The sequence below is a fragment of the Sitodiplosis mosellana genome, unplaced genomic scaffold (genome assembly GCF_009176505.1).
Source record: "Sitodiplosis mosellana isolate CC-2019 unplaced genomic scaffold, AAFC_SMos_1.0 Smas_scaffold_6102, whole genome shotgun sequence".
Taxonomy (NCBI): domain Eukaryota; kingdom Metazoa; phylum Arthropoda; class Insecta; order Diptera; family Cecidomyiidae; genus Sitodiplosis; species Sitodiplosis mosellana.
Genome location: NW_022601343.1, coordinates 1,139,130 through 1,163,576, shown reverse-complemented (window position 1 = coordinate 1,163,576; position 24,447 = coordinate 1,139,130). Strand labels below are relative to the sequence as shown.

The window sequence follows — 24,447 nt, the reverse complement described above, 5'->3', positions numbered from 1 at the left end:
GAGAGAGAGAGAGAGAGAGAGAGAGAGAGAGAGAGAGAGAGAGAGAGGAATAGTAATTTTCACACTTACCCCCAACTCATATCCATCAATAAATGGGCTTGCAAATGCTATGATGCATTTGACAAGCGCCGAGACATTTTATCGATCGTTTTGGCTTTTCAATGAATTTCGTGCTGAAAACTTATTAAATCGCGTTAATTTCATCGCAATTATATCAATAACCCCAATCTCGAGTGTGTTTGTGCCACAAAGGCCAACGCCAAGGCAATAGACGATGTGCCAATTTATTAGTTTTGTTGATTTTATGTGTGTGCAATGTATGTGTTCTTTTTTTTCATTCATCAATTGACCGTTTCCATCTTTTCTCTTTCCACAGGATCGGCACATAAAAAGGAATGGCGATAGCGAACCATTTGTTGATCCGTCACAGGATTATGTATTACTGCTAGGCTACGAGAATGCAACTCACACGGTAATGCGATTTAAACGGAAATTGGACACATGCGATACTTCACACGATGTTCCCATAACGGTAAGTTAGATCGCTCCTGATTGTTTCGTCTCCCTCGTGCTAGTGTTCACCCCGTTTTATTTTTATTTTTTGCTCCTATCTCCTCTCGTCCACTGTTTTTAGCGGCTGCTTGTTGTTTTCTGGTTTGGAATTTCATTATGCCTTTACCTTTCTACTCTCTACCATCGACCTTTGGCTCGTGTTTCTGCTCATGATGGGGGCGAAGAGTACGCGTTGAATTTATGAGAATGGTTATTGGCGTTTTTAGCATGTAAATTTTTCAAACTAGCAAAAACTTGCCGCTTGCCTCGGCTCGGCTCAGAAATTCCAAAGGCTGTTCTTTCTCTCGATCTCTATCTCTCTCTTTTTTTCCCCATTTTTTCCACAATTTTCTAAACACACATTGTGTGTATGTGTATGTGTATATGTGTGTGTTTTTTTTATTAGTTTTTCTTCACTAGTATTCTAAATGGAACTGCAATCCTTTTCGTGCTCCGGATTACATGTTCTGTAACGTCCATTTCGTGTTGTTGCATCAAAGTTTTTCGCTCGGTGTTGTTCGAGCCTTGCTCTGAATTATAGGTAAACACATACATCAATAGATGGATATGAAAATAGACCGCACACAAAAAAGCCATAACGAGCGTTTTGGGGAAGTTTTTGCTGTTGTTGTTGTGCTGCTGATATTTTTGCAATAGTTTTTCCCATGTCCTCTTTCAGCGAATTTTTGGCGGATTATTTAAAATGTTGTGTGCGTGCCAATATTTCCGGATGGTTGATGGTATACAGCGTACAAAATGTGTTGGACCATCTACGACCCTTTTTTTCGCTTAGAAAACTTCACTTTGAACGAAAACTCATTCGCTGGGCTTAATTCTCAGCGAAGCTTTCATTCTTTGTCTCTTCTCTCGCGGTATTTTGACAACTGCAAACTTCTTCTATCAGTCATTTGCGAAACAAAGCTCATTTTTCCCGCACACATTCCATTTTCAATTCACAATAAAATCGTATTATCGAATGCCACATTTTTTACAAATGGTTTCACAAACACATGCACGAACGAAACAGAAAAAAAAAGCCAAATATTTTTAGTTCAACTAATAGTTTTAGACCAAATAATATAAAAGTTCAGTCATTTGGCACGGCTGTATTTAGTGAGAATGGAAAAGGCGATTTTGCATGAATGACAATATGCTATTTTGTGTATCGAGTTTATTTCCGATACTACGTCACACCGACAATGGTTTCGAAGTTTTAAACGTTCCAACACGTTATGATGGTATTAGAGCAAGCCAACCGTAAGCACCGATAGGTTTTGAGCCCACCAAATGAATGTGTAAATATTGTAGTTTTAATTCTCTGTTTAGTTTCCGTTGCTGTTGTTGCATTTTTTCCGTCGTTTTTGTTGTTGTTGTTCGGTGGAACAACTAACGTGATATTTTCGAAATGGTGAATGCAAACAATGAACAGACATCAATTGAACGAAACTACATAGAGTGCCTATCTAATGATTGAAAAAAGGGTAAAAGATAACAGAACAAACAACGGCATCGGCACACAGAATGCAAACAAAATATTAAAATTTTTGCATGAAACAGTCAAAACAAAGCAAAGCAAAATAACAATAACACGAAAAAAAGGAAGAACCAACAACAAAAAAAAACACGCTAAATGAATAACCGGAATAAAAGAGGAACATGAAAAAGAAAAACCAATTTTGTTTTTGCCGTATTTCACAATTTTGGATCGAATGAATTATGTAAACGTCTGACGTAGACGGGCCATCTTTATGCGGGTGGGTGGTCGGACGATCGGCCAAGTGAACAACAACACAGGCCGAGGTGTACACGGGGGTCCTGCCGAAACGGAAAAGGATGAAAATAGTTTTGAATCGGCTGTGGTTTTGGTTTCAATTTCACTATTAGTAACTTTATGTGTCCCCATAGAAATATTTAATTAGTAGCACACACTTTGTGCCGAAACACTCTACCACTATTGAGTTTCATTTTAGTTGTTTTTCTCTCTCCCCCCCTCCTTCCTCCATGTTAAATTATCATGCACTCAGTGGATTTACTCATTCAGCTGCACTGCACCGAATATCTATCGAAATTGCTAAAACTCAAATTCCATTCAATTTTCATTTTGTAAAATTGAAGGGAGGAAGAGAGCTGACAACAGCAAAACAGACATGCACAGATGAAATGTGTTTGGGTGTTGATACGGATTCGATCGCACTGTATGGATACGGTTCCAATTGATTTAATTTTGTATTTTAGGATGATGACAGTGCCAATGGCAAAGGTTATTTTGGTTGATTAACGATGATTTCAGGCAACCGAACTGAAAACCGAACTGAAAACCGTTTTATTTTGAGGAAAATTGACAAAAAAATTCGTGTGTATATGTGTGTGTGTGTGCTCTTATTCTTGGTGCTTCAAATATTCTTTGTCGTACAATTTAAATTGAAAATGCCACAAAATACGCATTCAAATACAATTTGAATTGGCTGTGCTTTTATAGAAGCGAGCATATTAAGTTTCGAAATGGAAATTGGTTATTATAAGACACAAAACCAGCACAACAATTAAACAAACAAACAAATCTAATTTGATATTTTAAAAATTTAATCTAAATTTAATTTTTTTTTCTCTTTTCTTTTTTCTTCTTTTCTTGACTCGATTAACTCTTACTGATTAATCTTAATTTGTGATATGTAATGTGTAATTTTTTGCGATTATTTTTTCATCTACCGACTTTCCATTTATTTACTTATTTAATTCTCAATTACTACTATACATCTCTTCGCAACCTAAACAAACTAAGAAACATCTAAAATTAAAATGAGCTAGAACTAACAAGTACCGAATTAAACTAAACTAAATTGAATCAAACTATAATTTTAACTACAAATACACTGTAAATTGTAAACTGAAACTAAATTCAAGTCGGCTTATCAAAGTAGACTATAAAATCAATAAATAATAATAATAATAATAATATATAATAAATATAATATATATATATGGGACGACCGAGGGGAGAGAGCAGCGTCCACTCAGATAGATTGACGGATTGTATTGCGAACTGTTTTCAAAACAATTTGGATGGCTCAGTTTCAATTAAGTCTGTTGCTGCGGTTCTTTTCAAGTGGCGTTCTTGTTATTTTATTACTTTGATAACAAATTTTCATGCTGCTTTACATACCAAATCTCTCTGGATTCTCCTATTGAAAATTGAATTAAATTTTCGTTTCTGCCATGTGCATATTTTTGGCACAGTACACACAATACACAATGTTAAGTGGCGTCGAGTGGAGAGCACAAAATTGGTTAGACTCAAGCTGTTATGTATGTATGGAACAATTTGCAAGTTAAATTAAGAGTATCTAATAATGATGTGCGAAATTTTAAGTAACCAAATCTGCTCTCAGCGAGAGCGAGAGCGAATGAGAGAAACTTCCAAACCATTGTTTCGTCTTCATTAACGGAAGTATGATGGGGAACCACAGCACCGATATGCAACAACCAAATATAAATATATGTTTGCTGTACGACGGGGACAAAACTGTGTGAAAACTCAATCAAATCAACGTTTGCACGGCGAATATGCAATAATCGGAGCAGTCATAGCCATTCGGCGGCGAATGCTTTCAATGCGATCGTCGCGCCCGAACTGTTTGGTGCGTGGCTAAGCTAACAGAATTACACATTGGAAGCAAAATTCCATGATAAACTAGCCAAGCTTTGTCTATGACAGTTGGTTTTGTTGAAAATATGAACCAGACTTTATGTACTAATCGAATTATGACAGCTATTGCTTATGTCAAATTAAACTCCTTCTATTCCATTTAACCTCTCATACAAAACACACGCATTTTTACTGAGCACCACACTTTTCAACAGGTTATGGGCCCAGTGTTAGTTCTGTAAAGTTTTTTTTAAATACGGGAATAGTTTTGCTGTGTGCAAATCGATTAAATTAAATTCTGCTGTGTGCGGAAAATATTTTGGAAATATTGTGTATATTTCAACAGTTGCTGCTGTGTGCGCTACCGAGACTGTGTGTCTACAACAACTACGACGAACCGGTTACTTTGTGGTTAGGTCACGTTTCGTATTGTGTGATTTTCATCGTTTTGCATCAAAGTAATCATCATGAGCACTGGAATTTTGTCTTCGATCGAAAAACTACGTGGAACGGAAAATTATCCAACATGGAAATTTGCGATGGAGAATTTTTTGGCGCATGAAGGATTGGAAAAATGTATTGATGCCGATGGAACTGAAACTGATGCATCGAAAACGAGGAAAGCCAAATCAATTTTGATTTTGTCATTGGATAAAAGTGTTTACACTCACATTGCGGAAGATAAGACGGCTTTGAGTGTATGGCAAACGCTAGCAAAAACGTTTTCGGACAACGGAATCGGCAGGAAATTTCGATTGGTCAAATGGGGTGTTGCCACGCGGTTAGAGAATTGTGAGTCAATGGAAGCCTATGTTAACACAATCACAACGGGATTTCAAGGGCTGGCCGAGTTAGGTTATAAAATTGCTGATGATTTAATCGCATTAATTTTATTGTGCGGTTTGCCAGATGAATACTCACCAATGGTTATGGCTTTGGATAGCATAACGGGAACGTTGAAATCGAGCGATATCAAAGCCAAATTGTTGCAAGAAAAGCGAGACATGTCGTCGATCGATGGAGGAGCATTTTTCAGCAAGAAGGGACCACGTAAGACAAATAATAACCATTTCACTTGTTATCATTGTAAGCGCAAGGGACATAAGGCCAATAAATGCCCAGATCGAGATGATTCCAAAGGAAATACGAAATCAGGGAAGACCGCCGCATTTGTCGCATTCAGTGCGTGTTTTCTGTCAGGTGATTTTGACAAGGATGACTGGTATGTTGATTCTGGAGCAACTCGAAACATGACAATGCACCCAGAATGGATTTCAAACAAAAAGGGCACATTTTTGCGCGAGATAACTGCCGCAAACGGCCAAACCATGGAAGTACAAGGCGTTGGAATGATGAAAATTTTGGTTGAAGCCAACGGTGAAACGGTCGATATCAACGTGCACAACGTGTTATGCATACCAGAGCTGGCTGCTAATTTGTTATCGGTGAGTCAGATTACACTCAATGGAAATAGTGTTGTATTTCTTTCAGACCGTTGTGAAATTCGTAACAAAAGCAACGTGTTGGTAGCGACAGCGTCACTTGTCAATGGATTGTATAAATTGGATCGATGTAAACATTTTGGTTTAGCCGCATTTGCATCGGATGAGACAAGTGAAACCTGGCATCGACGTTTGGGACATTTGAATGCCACTGATTTAACCAAAATGAAAAATGGTGCTGTTGACGGTGTAAATTACTCTGAGGACAGTGAGTTAAGTGCATGTGTTGCATGTTTGAAAGGCAAACAAACTCGTAAACCGTTCAACGAAAAAGGAAAGAGAGCATCATCGATTTTGGAGGTGGTTCATGCTGATTTGATCGGACCGATCGAAGTCGCTTCGTTAGGAGGAAATCGATACTGCTTAGTGCTTGTCGATGATCACAGTCGACGTGTGTTCGTTGAATTTATCAAAACAAAGGATGAGGCATTTCAACGATTCTGTGTGTTTAAACGAACTCAAGAGAAGCAAACGGGAAAACAGTTAAAGATTTTCCGTTCTGATAACGGCGAAGAATTTTCGAACCATCGATTCACGAAATTCTTCGAAGAAAACGGAGTTGTCCACAAAACATCCACACCGTATTGTCATCAACAGAACGGCTTGGTTGAGCGAACAAACAGAATCATCACAGAAAAGGCTCGCTGTATGATTTTTGATGCAAACGTACCCAAATCGTATTGGGCTGAAGCTATTAGAACTGCGGTTCACGTGAAAAATCATACGTCATCGAAAGTGCTGGGGCACAAGTCACCAATGGAGATTTGGACCGGACAAAAGCCGAACATTGGGCACTTTAGGATTTTTGGAGCACGTGTGATGGCCTTCATACCGAAAGAGAGACGAAAGAAGTTCGACGCACGATCGAAAGACTATATTTTCATCGGCTACAATGATGATAAAAGGGGCTACCGTTTGATTGATCCAAAAACGAAAACAATCATTGAAAGTCGAGATGTGGTATTTTTGGAATCAGGTAACATTTTGAGTTCAAATGATAACCAAAATTTCGTTGAGTTTTTACTTCAAGGTTCAGAAGAAGAAAGTAATCCTGTTGACGATGACAATGATAGTGAGACAAGTAATACCACTGTCATTGCAAACAATTTGGACATTAGCATTGGCGATCAACAGGTTGCGCAAAATGAATCTGAACCGAACGATACATTGAATGAAACACTCGACGATACGCTTACAACGGTTGGCGATCCAAATGATGATACATTCGTTGTATCTGACGACGAATTTGGGAGCGATACTGAACTCGACGATGAGGATGAGCTTCAACATGGCGAAGCCCGTCGACTGGATCGAATAAGGAGACGACCACAGTTTTATCAAGCTGGAATGTGTGCGATGTTGGCCGGCAATGTGTTTGAACCGACCACAATGGATGAAGCATTGAAAAGCGACGAGGGCACACATTGGCAACAAGCCATGAAAGAAGAATATCAGGCGATGATAAACAATAATACGTGGGAACTCGTAAATTTGCCGCCGATACGAAAAGCCATCAACAGCAAATGGGTTTTCAAATTGAAAACCGATGGCGATGGAAATGTTACACGTCACAAAGCAAGACTTGTAGCAAAAGGATGTAGTCAGAAATATGGAGTCGACTACAAGGAGACGTTTTCACCGGTAGTGCGTTATTCAACAATTCGATTCCTAATCGCACTCACGGTGAAGTACAACTTGGGAATCGAGCAAATGGATGCAGTTTCTGCTTTTCTACAAGGTGAACTCGAAGAAGAGATCTACATGAAACAACCCGAGGGTTTTGACGATGGGAGCGGAAAGGTATGTCGTTTAAAACGTTCAATTTACGGCCTTAAGCAAGCGTCTCGTCAATGGAACGCTAAATTGAATGAAGTACTCGAAAATGCTGGCTTTAAACGATGTCACAGTGACACATGCATCTATGTGCGACGATCAGGCAAATCCATGGTCATCGTTGCAGTCTACGTTGACGATTTACTTATCTTGTACAACAATGATAAATGGAGGACGGAATTAAAGGAAATTTTGATGCAAAACTTCAACATGAAAGACTTGGGAGAGGCATCAAATTTGCTTGGCATACGCATCGTACGCAATCGTGAGCTTGGTACAATCACTTTGGATCAACGAAAGTACATTGAAGACATTTTGAAGCGCTTCAATATGAGTGATTGCAACGCGGTTAAAGCACCGATCGAGGTAGGCTTACGATTGACAAAGGAAATGTCACCAAAAACTGATGAAGAAGTGACGGAAATGCGAAAATGTCCATACCGTGAAGCTGTGGGTAGCATTCTACACTTGGCACGCTGCACACGACCTGACGTTGCATTTGCGGTTGGATATGTTAGTAAATTCAATCAAAACCCCGGCAAAGCACATTTTAATGCCGTCAAGCGTATCTTCCGTTATTTAAAAGGTACGCTCAATTATAAACTAACATATTCAAAACACGAATCACCCGATTTGTGCGGATATTGTGATTCGGACTGGGGTTCCGACAAGGATGATCGAAAGTCATACACTGGCTATGTGTTCATGTGGCAAGGAGGTGCTGTTTCGTGGCTAAGCAAGAAACAGTCAATTGTAACCGAATCAACCGCCGAAGCAGAATACGTGGCCATGTCAAGTGCATGCAAAGAAATGGTGTGGCTCAAACAATTTACACAAGAAATATTGGGAGAACCAATCATCAAGCCATCAACGATTCATTGCGACAATCAAAGCGCGATCATCATCGGAAACAATGATACGAACAGCGATAGGACCAAACACATCGATATCAAACATCACCGAGTGAAGGAATTGGTCAGAAATAAAACGATTACGCTGAAGAAAATCGATACGAAAGTCATGATCGCCGACAACTTGACGAAAGGAGTCCCCGTCGACAAACACAGATTCTGCACACAAAACATGGGAATTATTTGTTAGACAATTTTGATTTGTAAATCTCATTAATTTTCATTGAAGCATTTTTGAACATATTTCATTGTAAATATCATGAACATTAGATAACGTTAAATTAATGATTTGTGGGTTTAGCAATTGATTTCCAAACAATATTCAAAAATTTCAATTAGAATTTGACTACATAATTGATTAAGGGAGGATGTTGAAAATATGAACCAGACTTTATGTACTAATCGAATTATGACAGCTATTGCTTATGTCAAATTAAACTCCTTCTATTCCATTTAACCTCTCATACAAAACACACGCATTTTTACTGAGCACCACACTTTTCAACAGGTTTATCGTGAAATTATTTCGCGACGGTTTATTGTGGGTCCGTGTGCGCCATGAATCGAAATCAACTAAATCAATCCATTCATTGCAACTCAATCGGCGTGACATTATTATTCGAGCGTATGGTTTGTTTGCCTTGTTTTTGCTTTTGGCACTGATCACTGATGCCAAAAACAAATAATTTCATATCATGTTCGCTCCGCTACACAAACATACAAACACATAAAAGCTGAACGCTGCACGCCAAATTCATTGAACCCTTATCAGTAAATTGCTTTTGTGCCCGGCTGCTCCTGCTGTTGCTGTTTGTATGTGTTTGTGCATATGTGCACCCGTGCCGCCGGTAACCGCATCAAAATGCATGCTCCGTTCCAAAATTTAGTTTTGTGTTTGCTGTCGTTTTTCGTTTTCGTCATCGACAATCAAATAGTCCAAGGCAATTGGACAACAATGATGAGGACGATGAAACGATTTTTAAAGAGCAACGCAACGTGAATGAAGAAAAAAACTATTGCAGTTTGTATTCGGTTACAAAACGCCACACTAAATTTGCGTATATGCGTGCGCGGGCGCTCACTCGCTCCTTTCCAAATGAAAAGTTAACAATCGATAAACTCTGAAGCCGCACAATATGTTCCCAACCCCAAATAGAGAATAAGCGTTTTTCTTTTGCATGCAAAGTAATTGATCCAATTAGTTGAGCGGCGTACATTTACGGATTTTGTCACTTTTTGCGATTCCATTGATATTATTGTTTCAATGCAGATATTGTTAGGCTTTGTTGCCACAAATATGGTAGCTATATTATTATTACGTTTGTGAATATCTAGCGATTCGGTTTCGGTTTCGGTCTGCTGCTTGCACTGCAATTTCGCTGCTTGGGACGCTTTTCCACTTTACGCTTCCTCAAATATTAAATTGTTCGCCACTTTTGCCTTTGAGTTGGACGTCGTTCCTAAGTACATTTAGTCGTAGAGATAGGTGACATATTACATTATCGGATCACTTCGCCTATTGACTGACATATTCTGTACAGTGAAAGAATCTGTGCTCATGTTTGTTCACTCGACTCGACTCGACTCGGTTCGACTCGAATACATACATATATATAGACGCAGTCCGCTTCGTTCATGTTATATTGGGTTGCAAGCTGTATTAACACAGCTTATCGATTTTCAAACACTTTGTGTTTTTTTTGTATGTGCCCAATCGCTTCAAATTGCAAGCATACAAGACTACAGTTGGCTTGGGGTTTAAATGGTGTCGCTTTCTCATCGAAGGAGGTTATGTAAAACGAAAACAATTTTGAATCAATAATGTTATTGGAAGGTGTTTGACAATAGGTCAACGATTTACATAGCAACAAACAGGCTGCTTCCATTCGATTGAAGAGTCACACTTAACAAGTTGGACGTCAAGCAAATGCCAATTGGCTTGGCCACCGAAACCAAACCAAACGATGGCCCATTCCACATATCATATTGACTGTAGCGGTGGCAGTAGCAGTAGCAACGTCATTTCGTGGGATTTTGCCTTCTTTCGATACATTAAGTCTTCAAATCGAATTATATGCCAAATGGCAAATGTGCTTTTGATTCCAATAAAGTCGCAGCTGCGCTAATACCGCGCGCGCGATACGACGAGCTTGACTTGACTGCTATATTCCAAAATCAATCAAAATAAAAATGAGCTCTGGCATAAATCAGTGGATTTTCGTTTTGGGATGAGTTCGGTTCAGTTCGGTTCGGTTTACTCACGAACCAAATCCATTTCATACCATCCATAAATATTTATTATGCGTATGGATAAGGACATAGCATAAGAAAATCACTTGATGGGGAATATTGGGAATGGAGAGTGTTGGTCATAAAAAAAATTGAGAGGAAATATTGGAGCGGATTTGAAGCCGAATTTCCAAGTAGTTCGTTTTATGTAATATCCACGCTATAAAAGTGCAATTGTGCTCGAAAAAACAAAAAAAAGTTTGTATTTACCAAAGGAGAGGGAGAAAGTGCTCTTTACGATATTTCGTATTGTAAAACCATACTCTCAGCTTTATCTCTCTCTATCCCTCCCTTCTCCTCTATGAAGACTCTGTCTAAATAGAGGGACTGTGTCTCTGTCTATCTCGTATAAAGTACGGTTCCTAATTGCATTAGAAATGTGAGTGAAAAATACACACTTAACCAATCCAACAAGTTTTCCGGGGCTCTCTCAGTGCATAGAATTCGTGTTCCAGTGCATTTTCCGATGCGATGTATCTCGCCGCAGCAATTTAACGACGACGTCGACGACGACTACGATAACGCTGTCGACGAACGAAACGAGCACCGCTCTCTCTCGCACGAATGAGAGTAGAAAAAAAAACACCAAAATACATATGTTTGATTAATGTTTGTGAGCAAAATCCTCCTCAACGTATTTTAAATTAATTAAAAGTTTCTACATATATTTTAGTGTCGTTCCGACCGAAATATACGAGTTTGGTTCGCACAAAATGCTTAAGGGAACAACGCTCCAAATATATTTAAACTTCAATTTCATATCTGCCTCTCACTCTATCTATTCCTCTCTTTCACTCCTTCTGTGCTCGAATTACATTTGTTCCATTCAATGAACGCGGACGGTTGCCTGAGCCAGAGCTAGCAATAAGCTTTAGATTTTGTGTGGTGTTTATATTATCAGTGCGATGCGGCTGTCAAATCAAGTTTTTACTGCCGCGTAGCCCAATGACTGATAAAAACGATGTGAGAGCACATCATTGCCCGTGCAAACTAATTCCGCTCATTAAATCCACACGCAGAACTTTTCATGTTCGCAGTGTCGATTTCCACAAAACTTTAGCTATTGACTGACATAATGCGGTGATGTGGCATATATGAGTTGTAGTTGTAGTCGCATACATTGGCCATTGATTCAAAATTGTCTTTGGTTATACCGTGTAGCCGTATAAAATTCAATTCATTTTATTTATCTTAGCAAGAGCAGGCGACGACGATGTCATTGAAGCGATTTTCGCTTATGCAAAGTACGAAATCCATTTTGATTTCTTTACTTTAATAATAATGACACGATGATGATGATGATGATGGGAGCATCTTCTTGTGGCGCGTATGCCATGCTATGCTTATCGGAATGTCGTTCAATTAATATGTTCAGTGAATTCTGCGATATTTATTGATATTTATCCGCCATTGTGTCACAATTGATTTTGGCTGCAGTTCTTGCCAAGGCTGTAATCACACTAGAGATTTGCTTGAACGCAAAAAACTCTGCGAGAAGTGAGCGTTGCATTTACTAGCTGCATCGATACTGTAAACACACACCAAAATATTTGTAATCATAAAATTCAAGCTTACACCCGCGGTGTGATCCCGTGCGCAATGCGCACACTGTACCACAGGAATATGAGGGGGGGGAATAAGAACGAAGAGCAAAACTGTCGAGTGTAGGGAGTTTTGCGCTGTGATTCGAGTGGCATTTCAGGTGCATGTGGAAAAGCAACGGATTTTAATAATAATTTCAAAATTATATGTGGCGATGGTGGTGAGCATTTTTATTAACCATTTCGTTCCCGTTCTCGATTCTGAGTTGTGGTAATGCCAACCGTACGACAAGCTTTATATCCGTAATTGACTTGATTTTGCACATTTCGTAGCCTTTTCCTCTCCACCTCATCATGGTTTGGTTGGTTGGTTCGAATGGTTTGGATGGTTGGTCGGTGGGTCATTACTTGGAACGAATAACTTTTTCGAATAATTTTTAGTTTGTTAAGCGAGAAACACTCGAAGAACAAGTACAAACCCGAATTTCGACAAAATGAAATTTTACACCCATTTTCAGGCTTTAATGTTTACCACTTTGTCTATTGCCACTTTATGTACCTCTCAACTCACTTCATCGTTGTTGACAGAGGTAAATTTCAGCGCGCACGATGGAAAAAAAAACTGGTATATGATTGCATATCTTGTTTTTTATCGCTGTTACTGCTGCTACTGCTGGTGGTGTTCACCCGCAAAGTTCCCAGGCACAAAATGGAGGGGAAAAAAACTTTGAAGTGCATTGAAATTATAATGTTGGATTCCAACTGGGAATCCATTAAAATATGTATTTTTTAAGCATTTCGAACTTTGTATGAAAAATGAATGTCGACATCATGCTCTAGAACAATGCGTGCTAAATTCCTGTTGCAATAAATGTTAGAGTGAACTTGTGTTTATTTTTCGATTAAAACTTTAAAATGATGTAATCACATGGCAGAAAATTCATTTATTCAAGCTCACATTCACAGTGCGCTGTTGCATTTTTTCCCCTCTCTCTCACTCTCTCTCTCTCTCTCTCTCTCTCCCTCCTTCCGCTACTTGTAATTTTTTTTCATTCTCAAAATGAGATTGGCCAACTCGGGAAATGCATGAATAAAATGGTTGATTTATGAAGTGCCTTGTCGTTTGATGTTTAGCGACGGAGCTGTAAATTGTCGGTGAATAAAAGGTAATAATAATCGATTTATGAATGACATGCGGCAATTCAATGACAAAATCGATAGACCCATTCGAGTCAAATATTAGTCGCATACGCTTACAAGCACTGAACTTTTGATAGGAAAGAACATAAAGTTTGAACGTCGATTACTTCTCAATTATCATTAACAAGCACTATTTACTATCCGATGGCATTATTCTGGCGCTATCGCGCTTTCTCGCTCTCACGCCCCGCGTCGTTATTTCTCTCCTCGTTCACTATTTTTATTTTTCGCTTCTCATTCACGGAACGACATCAATAGTCGCTCAACCCCACAAATTCCATTCTAAAGTTGGTTTACATATTAATGGAAGATAATTGAAGAATGAGCGCGATTTGAATGACGCAAAATCATTCGTTTTGCATTTTGCACGTCTTTCGAAATAAGTTTTGAAATGTGTGTATGCGTACGTGCGATAGCTTTTCATTAAAATATGATTTCATATACATATGACATTTTTCAACTCATAATTCTAATCGAAGCAAAACACAGCAAATAAAGACTCAACGGCAACGGTATTAATAACCAAAAACTTTTTCGAGTCGTAGTTAATTTATAAAACTTCCTCATTTGCATATAATCATAAAATCAATACCACCAAAAATAGATAATTGCTCGTGCGAGCACCAATCCTTCGGTAGCATCGCGAGAGCGAGAGTGGGAGATGGGGAGGTGATAGAGGAGGTGAGAGAGATAAATGGAAACTTGACAGACTGTTTCATATTTTGCGAACATATAATTTGTTTCAATTAATTTGGCGTTTTGCGCCTTTTCTCCAACCGCCATCAAGTGAAATTAAATCAAAAGCAAATTCAAGTGCTACGATTTAATTGGAGATACTGGATGATGATGATGGGAGATTCTATAGCGAGAGAGAGAGTGCACTACGTTGTTCAACAAATCTATTGTGTATTTCATTAGTTAGCTTTATGTGCGCATAGCCGAAAAGTTTGACAAATCCACTGGATTTCCTAATTAAATGGCAAAGCATTTTGAGATATGATCTATGCTGAAATAGTTGAATTCAACGAACAAACAAGCATTCACCCCCGTAGAAAAATAAAGCAACAAAATTGGTTGGTAATTGTTTACTGTAATGTATATTACAGTCCATGTGCAATGCAATGCAATGCACTTGTACACAGACGTAGGGCCAATGCAAAAATGCAGCTATACTCGAACACACGCACACCACTTTAAACAATCAATCGGGGATTCTGTGGCGATACGTTCGAAGGGTGCAAGCTTAACCTCTTCCTCTCCTCCTCAATCACTGACAAAATGAATTATATGGAATGCGTTTGTGTATCTGTATATCTGTATATACAAATGGATCTGTATATAGCTGCAAACTCCCTTGTCTACGTGTAGATTTTCATGCAAATTTCATGCAACGGAATGCACATTGTACAAAATACAATTAAGTTTTTGGAAAAGCTTATATCGATTTACATTTTGCCAGCGGTTAAATGTTTACGTGTGCTTTTGACTATGTAAATATTGGAATATGCTGGTGAATGGCGCTGTTGAGAGCGCTAATGAAAACCATTTTCAAAACGTATTTCTGTTTTTCGGGTTGTTATGCATCAACAACACACACTATTAATATTGTGTTGTTTTTACATAAAATATGTGCTCGCATATTCCAATGCACTCATTTATTTACTTTGTCATGTATTTAACCCGAGTTCGCTTTGTTGGTATGGCTTGGTTTGGTTTGGTTTGGTTTGACTTGGTTTGGCTGGTTGGTTGGTTGGCTGGCTGGTGCCTGATTCCGGTGAATCGCTTGTCATATTCTCCGTTCGAAATCGGATAAGATGATTTAAATAACAAATGAACTGCTCATATAAAATCAAAATTACTTGTACGAAATGTCGTCCATCCCTCATCCCTTCGTCCTTGTTCGCTCATCATTTTGCTGCTCGTTCCCTCTTCGTCAATGACCGCATTTTCAGAGATGCAGATTGCGATGGGAGAGAAAGCGCATGCAGAATACTACAAGAACTAGCCACAAGCTGAGAATCAACTTGGGAAAAATTCAATTAAATTTCAGTCTCGTGAGAATCGCGTCACTAATTTTGTAATGAACTTTGGCAGCATTGCATTTTCTTCATCAATGTCACAACAACGATGTGAACATTTGAGTGATTAGTGCTCATGGCTCTGTCTGTGACCCGTGCTGAGTGCGATTGCGATTTGCGAATAAATGGCATATGAATGCATCTCAAAACTCAATAATTTCTCTCGCGCATTATCATCAGCATCAGCATCAGCATCAACAACAACATCATCACCACTTGGATCAATGGGAATGACAAAATTTCTTTCACTTTTCACTCAGTCAATGAAGACGAATTGAACGAGAATTGGGCGCTCAATTCAAATCCGTTTCTATGTACCGTGTACCCGGCCGGGTCCGTGCATACAAAACACAAGCGATTTTCTCTGCATTTAACTATAAGCTAATCTCTTCACTTCGAGTGCACTTGTTTTCAGCTTTATCACATTGTTCAGTTTATCTGTTTACGATATCGTCAAAATATTAGCCACAGCATATCTGAATCTAGTTGAATGTAGGGCGTGTGTGTGCGAATGTGAATATGTGCTCATGTGGAAGTGTGTTTTGTTTCACCGATTTTGAGATTGATTTGCATTCGTCTCGGCAACCGAGCACGTTCTATTTTCTATCCATCATTTGTTTATCATCACTTATGCGAAATACGATTTTCAATTAGCTCGAGCGCACTCTGCATGTACATCAACGTTGGCCATATTTGCCTTGAATGTGCATCCTGTCAGCAACTTGACGATCGCAAACAAATTGCTTGACGCAATCGTTCGTTACAATTTAGTCGTCACTCTCTCTCCTTCCCTCGCTGTTATTCAAATGAATTGAAATAAACGCCGAACCTATCCAAACCAAGCCACACCATGCCGATCCGAACCGAAACGAACCGATTTTATTCATTCAGATGCAAAAATATGCAACACACTGATCATTGTCGTCGTGCAGTAATTCGTTTCCATATTGTGTCATTTGCAAATCGATGTGCAAATTGCAGTAGGTAGCATGTGGGCATGTGGGTACTGCATACCAAAAATATATACAGCGGATAATTTGCTGAAAACTTCACGAAATGGAATTTACCTTAATTGTTTAAATTATGCCAGAACTTTTATTTTGTCTCGCTTTTCAAGCAGCCGCTACTTTTGTTTCACACGAAACCCAATATTAACCGAATTTATATATTTATTTTTTCTTCTTTGTTTCTTCTCTTTATTCTCTCTACATTATGTGCGGCTACTTTTTTCCGCTTCGTCCAACTTTCGTCAAACAATTTAGAACGATACAATGCGTGTCGTGTACATGTATTATGAATCGGATCCATTGCACGGTAGTGTGGTGCCAGGTAGTTTGCCAAATACACAGAAGGCATTCAAAGGATACAAACCGTTATCAATAACACAGCGTCAACCGCAAGATGAAACAATGTCAACCGTAGCTTTGGGCTCGTTATTAGCATCATCATCATCATCATCGTCGTCATCGTCGTCGTCTTCGTCCTCACCGTCAGCCACATCCGCACAATTAACGGTATTGCCATCACAATCGGCCACCAGCAAATTACATGTATTCGAATTGCTTAATGAAGACGTTAAATTACCGGCTATGGAGACGCTGTATTGGTGCAAAGTTTTCGAATTTCACGAATCCAGTCAAAAACAACACTTAGTTAAGGTAAGTTATTTCCTTTTTAAGTTTTTAACACGCCTCGTATTTTGTTTGATTCGTCCCCTTTCATTTCGGCTCGTCCATCCATCCTTTCATGCATTCATTCACTCGTTCGTTCGTTCTTCGTTCGAACGAAGTTTGACTTTGTTTTCAAGTACAAAGTAGGAAGCTAACAAAAGTTGGCCCGTTTACGTATATTCTTTTTTGCCATTCACTCATTGTCATTGTGTTCACTTTCCGTTTCCATTTTGTGTGTTTGAATTCACACACAGAGAGAGCGACACATACACACACATATTGTATACACTTACACACCACGATCACATGGAAAATATTTGATTTCTCGATAGATTTTTTATCCGTCGTCTCTCACGCAACTTTTGTTGTGCGGTGTGTGTGTATGTGTGTGTTTTTGTGCATTATTCATGCTAATACCCTGGACGAAATGAAGAAGAAAAAAAATTTGCATTTTGATATTTATAGCAAATGCTTCTTGATGATGAAAACGATGGACGCTCCAGTCTATCCGCGCGTGCACTTAAGTAAGTCCTTAGTCTCGAGAGTGCATCACATCTCCTACGTTTCATTGTCAACGAAAGGGAAAAAAATATTGTAAAAAAAGAGAGAAAAAAAGAAATTCGATCGAAAGCCGATTTCAACATTGTCCCATGTTGAAAACTTTGCTCGAAGGCAACATCGCAATCTCATCTCCTTTGTAAGCTTTTAATTAAACTAATGAAAGAAAATTGTCAACTCAAATTAAAAGAAAAACGAAAGGACGATGAAAAACACCACACATACAGAGACACACACAGAGACAGACACACAGACAAAACAAGGCAAAATACGAAGAACGCAAAGCGGTAAGAAGAACGGAATAAAGCTACTTACAAATCTTTTCGTAGCCAACTTAAAGTTTTGTTAAGATTTCCTAATGTCTTGTTTAAATGCATTAAACTCCCCCGTTCTGAGTTTCCTTAAGAACATGATGGAGAAAGGGATAGAATCGCAGTATGTGTGGCTATACGTGTATGTTTGTGTGTGTGTGTGTGTTAATGTTGATAAGTTTTTGTGTAAAAATTTCTCTCCACCAAAGAGAAACAGCGTTATCTCTGCTTTCCGAAGTACTTATAAAATAGAAAAGAAACGTAAAACTGGCAAACAAATAAGCAGAAGAAAAAAACGTAAACTAACATAATTTTCATTTTATTATGTAGCTTTGTGTTTGGTCTCTCACTCTCACGTTAACAAATTTGTTTTTTTCTCTCTTGCATTCTTTTCATGATATTTTCGTGTTGTCTTTCCATCTGCTGGTGCCATTCGCTTCGTATGCTGCTAACCGGAATATGTACTTTGACGTTTGTTGGCTAACTTTTTTTCATTGTGTATTCACAAATCTGATGTCTCGTAATGATGCCTATCCGAACGAAAACCATTGTTATCGGTGGCGAATGTCCAACGCGGGGTATCGCTTCGGCTGCATCTTTACCGTTTTGCTGCATTTGCTTATAATGTTATTGCTCAACAAACCCAATAACATTGTCACTATCGTTCCAACTACTCGATATTACTATGCGTACTTGTGCTCGCGCTCTGTATTGTGACGCCGCCTCCACACCACTGCCACTGCCATCGTCAATGTCACTTACCATATTTTTTGTTTACCATCCAGTTTGAGCCAGTGTTCGACTCAAAACGAAGTAAAAACATACTGCAACATATAATTCTGTACGAATGCCAAGGATCTTCGGATAAATTGGCGGCAATGTCACGTGAACCAGGACGCTCTTGCTATGGCCGTCCAAGTTTGCCATGCAATGCAATTGTCGCTACGTGGATAAGAGGCTCAGAGGTAAGTGCATTTATCACACTCATTCTTTCTCCAATGATTTATGGAACTGCTTTAATCGGAAATACACTGTGGAAGGGTAGTAGTGCAAAACGGTAAAGAAAAAAAAATAGTGCATACCCACTACCAGTATTAAGTTTATTTAATAAGTTTTTCATATATTCAAGCTATAATAACTACACGTGCGCTTATCTTGATTACAAAATATGAAAAATTTATCGAAACTTACAACGACACTACTACTACCACCACCACCACCACCACCACCACCACCATCAACAACAACAACATACTTATTAATGATACGATATTCAATTGAACACGCAGAGTTTCACATTTCCATCCGACGTTGGTTATGCGCTCGATTCGCGATACTATTTAATGGAAACGCACTACAGTGACATGGAGCCACCGAAGGATTTAGAAAGTTTGCACGCAACACCCGCAGCCGATAACTCCGGCCTGAAACTTTACTACACATCCGCATTACGCAAACATGATGCTGGCGTATTATCAATCGGTAAGTTATCAACCAAAATGCATTGAACAGCAAGAAAAACATCACTTCATATTATTGTTGTTGCTTTTTTACATTCTATTTTCACACTCAATATTATAGCGACATCTATTATTAAAATAGCTTGTAGTAAACGCATTCATAGCATTTCACTGTAGTTGCGATGTTACCAATTAAATTCCCCTGTGGTATGTAGTTAACAAGTGTCAAACATGAATGTGTCAGTACTACAAGGGAACTTAATAGGAAACATCGCAACTACAGGGAAATGCTATAAATGCATTTACTACAAGCTATTTTAATAATAGATGTCGCTATAATATTGAGTGTGTTCTTCTATTTTTTTCCTCTCTTTTGAGTCTCTTTCCTCTCTATCTCATCGTGATGTTAATTATTACTTTTCCGCAAACTTTGTTTGTTAGGTAAAGTATTGGTTTTACTAGCCAAAATTTCATGACATCTCCTCTTTCGGACCACTATAACGTCGCGCCAAACTTCAAAAAGCACATATTTGTACACTAGGCAATGTAGATGGGATCAAATCCTATCGATCGAGATCTATTTGCCCCCAAAAACATGTTGTTTACTATGAAAAATGTGTACAATTGCGATGTGCGTATGGCGTCATTCGCGTTCTCGTTCGCGTTCGCGCCCGCGTTTTTTGTTCGCCGGATATCTCAAAAAGTTGACAAGATAATTGAGATCTGTAAAAGCCAAAAGTTTTGGCGTGTTGAGGCAAAGCCTCGGATTGATTTTGAGTCCATTCTGATTTACCAATTTCGTACCATAAGCCTCCGACTGATGACCTGAAAACGCTTGTAAAATGACAATTTTGTATGAAAAATCGCCCAAAAAGCAATTTTTCAGGGTTTTGGTCAAGGCAAACTGATGTTTTTTTGCAAAAATAATGGAAACAACCAAGCACCTTCGAACAACCAAGCACCTACTTGCCCATAAATTTGGTTCAAAACCGACATTTCTTGAAATTTTTGAAATTCTGTTCGAAAATGACATTTTTATATCGAAAATGGTCAAAATAGTTATTTTTTAAGCTCAGAAGTGCTATGAAAAGAGTTTTCATTGAAATTTTGGTTAAATACTAAGCGGGAGTAAACCAAATTGCCGCGGAGCGGAAAAGTTTGGATTACGTATGTTATTCGTTTTATTATGTTTATATTTAGTTTGCTTTGGCTCTATCCACAAAACTTTTCTAATTCCCCTGATCGAGCTCGCTGTGTTTGTTGTTATTATTTACTGATTTTAAAATATTCATCGTCATCAATTATGAAGTTTCGTACATCGATTATTCCATATATTCGTGTTTGTGTGTATAGTTTGAATTTATGACATTTTCAACCAAAATAAAATTAAAAAAATGGAAAAAAACAATTTCCCGATGAATAAATTCATAGTTTGAAAATTCGGAAAATATATATATTTGTGTAGCAGCAGCAACAAAATGCTCAAATTTGATTGTTTTGTGCACTGGATGGAACGTAAATGGCCGCAATCGTTTATGCATGAGATTTTGAGTGGGATTTTCATTCTAAATAATCATGGAAACCAAGTTAAAATTTAATCAGGCTAAGCGCTTCAATTGATCATCTCCATCCACAATTCCACTTGATGTGGATACAATGTTTGATGAGCGACTAAATGTATTTCAATTGAATAATACAAATCGATTTTGGTTGTAATACTTTTATTTGCTTCGTTTTTTCTAACAAATTTTCCTTATCGAGCATTCATATGAATAATTGACTAACACTTGACATTTTATTTTGACATTAAATTATGAATTTTTTATCACTCAACATTCACATGGATTTTCTTATGAATTTTATTGCACGGTTATTGAAAAATGGCGCGCACTTACACAGAAGAGGCGAAGGAAAAAAAAATTGAATAATGATCCGACATTATTTAATGCTTTTGTCAATAAAGCTTATTTTGGTGGCCGTTGTAGACCCCAAATGTGTTCAGTACATATTGGCTCTGTGCGTGGCACAATAACAATAATAATAATGATAATAATAAGGAGAAGAAGCCATTGTATCGATTTCATCGGAGAGCTTTCGATTCATTATAATCTCTCAATGGTTGGATTTGAAAATGCCCAGCCATACTTTGGATGCCTTTCGCATATATTTTTTTTTCTATTTCGGCTGTGAATATTCTGCTTTAGTGTGTTTTTTTTCTCGTCTTCTTGTCGATCAGTTTCACTGGTAATGCCGCTGCTGATGCTTTTGTTGGTGAAAAATGCATCTACCAACCGCACCATCACGATCAGCCATACGATATGTATACTGTGCACGAGAATATAGTTAAACAACGACAATTCACAAATGGGACCAACAAATTCTGTAAAAGTATAAAACTTAAATTGGCTTTATATCGATTTCAATTCCCCGATGCTCTTCACATTCTCGTCTACATGTCAATATCAATGTCGATGTTTTTCGTCTCGTTCGATCTATCCATTGATAGTCTCTCCAGTGCTTTTGAGCTACGCCAAACCCTCTAAATATAAGCCTGCTTTAGGTATATTAATTCCATTTCGTTTTTTTTCGATATTTTTTTGGCTCGATTTTTTCTTCTCCCTTGGTATGTGTATATGCCGATGCTTTGTTTGCTTCATTATCCATAGTCCTGCACATGCATCTCCGTTATTTTGTACACTTTAGATTCACTTGCAACATCGAAATTGGAAAATTTGATTGCGAAATATTTATCTTCTTGTATGTCCATGTCCCACGGTTCTTCGGAGTCTGTATACGGATTTAAACATCTTTTTTTTTCATTCACTCGCTCACTCACTCATTCTATCTCTCCCTCTTTCTGTCTTTCTATCTGTCTTTCTATCTGTCTCTCTATCTCTCTCTCTCTCTCTCTCTATTTTCGTCCCTATCCTTAATGTGGTGTTGTTGCTTCCAAATCTTTTCGATTTGAACGTTATCGAATCTAAGCGCTCAACATCATCTCCTTGGCCCGCCAAGCAATCGATGCCCAACGAATAAGTAAGAGTAGAAATGAAAGTGGCATAGAGAAATTTATTCGATAAGCTCCGCTCACGACAAACTATAAATTCAGATATGTACGTACATGATGGCTTCCTTATCAAAGCCATACTTGAGCTTCAAAATGTTTTTACACACAAACACACACAACGATACGACTCGATACGTAAACCAATTCTGAAATATTTAGATAAAATTGCACGTGTTTCGAAGCATTTAAGGTCGAATTAGAAAATCAAACTATGCCGAAGCTTTTCATTCTTTGTAATCAAGGAAATTTAGTCGTCAACAACTTTTTTTTCGCTCCGTTTCTTTGCCAATTCGAAGCGGCACACACATTTAAATTCAGAATAATTGCTGGCACAAGTATGAAAAAGAAGAAATATCGTATGTGTTTTCCCCCATCGAGGCATAATATATATATATTATGGAATGAAAATAAAAAAGCAACCGGAAGGAATGTAAAAGTTCCGAAAATAAAAGACAACAAGAAGATTGCAACCGAAAACAAACAAACACTCGCATACACACACGGAGAGGGACTCATACGAAAATATAATGGAATCATATTAACAAGTAAATAATATCACACAACGCCATAAAATGACACCACAAGTTTAAGGATAGAAATGGGACTAAACAAATTGACGTAGTAAAGTGAAATGTCTAAATGGTTATCGTAAAATGTCAGACCAGAGGAAAATTCTTCGACGCATCAAGCAAAATGCTGTACATGATCAAAGAGCTGGCGATAAATGAATAAGCAAAACAATCCAATTGAGATTAAATTCGTTTTCTTGTTTCCGAAGTTGTGTGTTGTCGGTCGTTTGGTCGGTCGGTTGGTGTGAAGCAATGACGGCAGAAGCAATGGCAATGGCAACGGACACGATTGGCTTCTCCGCTGTTCAAGCTACCACGAACCGAGCTGTTAAATTCAATTTCCGATTCTATTTGATTCCTTTTGCACGAAACCTTTTTCGTGGTCAGTTTCGCCTATATAGCCATTAGAATGAAAATAATACCGAAAATAGATCCTCCGAGAGATCTATAGAGACCGTGAAATTTTAGCATCTATTATTGTTTGTGACTTTGGCTAGTAGTACTGCGGTTTACAAGAAATAGAATGACTTGAACTTTTTTTTATTTTTATCCTGTTTTTTCTTTTGGTGTTGTGTTATCTCGATTCTAATGGAACAATTTTTACTTTTCTTTCCTTTCCTTTCTTTTCATGTACTTGCCGCGCTCTCTGAACAACAATCATGTATTCGATGGATGACTCTTCTGCGGGATTTTCAATGCCATGATGAATGCGGTTGCTTTCCGAACATGAAATTGAACAACAATCATATTTGCAAATAACAACAACAACAACAACAACAACAACAACGGAAATAAAATGGGGAAAAAACCAACCCTTGGAACACATTGGCGAAAAATACAAAAGGGATTGACCCCAGTTGGCGCCATATTATTCCACCGCTTCAGCAGAAAGTAATATCAGAAGGACATTGTACTGACGATTGTACAAAGAAAAGCTTTCCGCCGCAGGGTATATCAATATTTGCTGTGATAATGCAAACCCACAATATTGGAAAAGAAGTGAAATTGCGACAGGTACGTATATACAGACACCAACAACAGTAGTAGTAGTATTAGTAGTAGTAGTGGCATTCATATTGGTTATTTCGTGGAACGCTTACACTTTTCTCTTTGTTGGGATTTCGATGTTATTTGCCGATTCTTTTTCTCTGATTGCTCTTTAATAAAATTTGGCGAGCGCCGAAACTGAATTGGAATTGTTCGCGCATTTTCCGCCCGGCCACGGCTTTTGGTAATCGCAAACGTTTCTCGGCGATCAAA

The 24,447-nt window shown here is 38.2% G+C and overlaps 1 protein-coding gene across 4 annotated transcripts in view; it reads left to right on the top strand.

Annotated features, from left to right (window-relative positions):
* LOC129573606 (MOXD1 homolog 2) overlaps positions 1 to 24,447 on the top strand; it is a 221,248-nt gene that overhangs the window by 178,834 nt on the left and 17,967 nt on the right. For all 4 annotated transcript variants that reach the window (XM_055454359.1, XM_055454360.1, XM_055454361.1 and 1 more), the window contains 5 exons: positions 377 to 532; positions 16,815 to 17,210; positions 18,877 to 19,056; positions 19,381 to 19,573; positions 24,032 to 24,201. In XM_055454359.1, the coding sequence (XP_055310334.1) occupies positions 377 to 532; positions 16,815 to 17,210; positions 18,877 to 19,056; positions 19,381 to 19,573; positions 24,032 to 24,201 (1,095 nt within the window). The remainder of the gene's footprint in view (positions 1 to 376; positions 533 to 16,814; positions 17,211 to 18,876; positions 19,057 to 19,380; positions 19,574 to 24,031; positions 24,202 to 24,447) is intronic.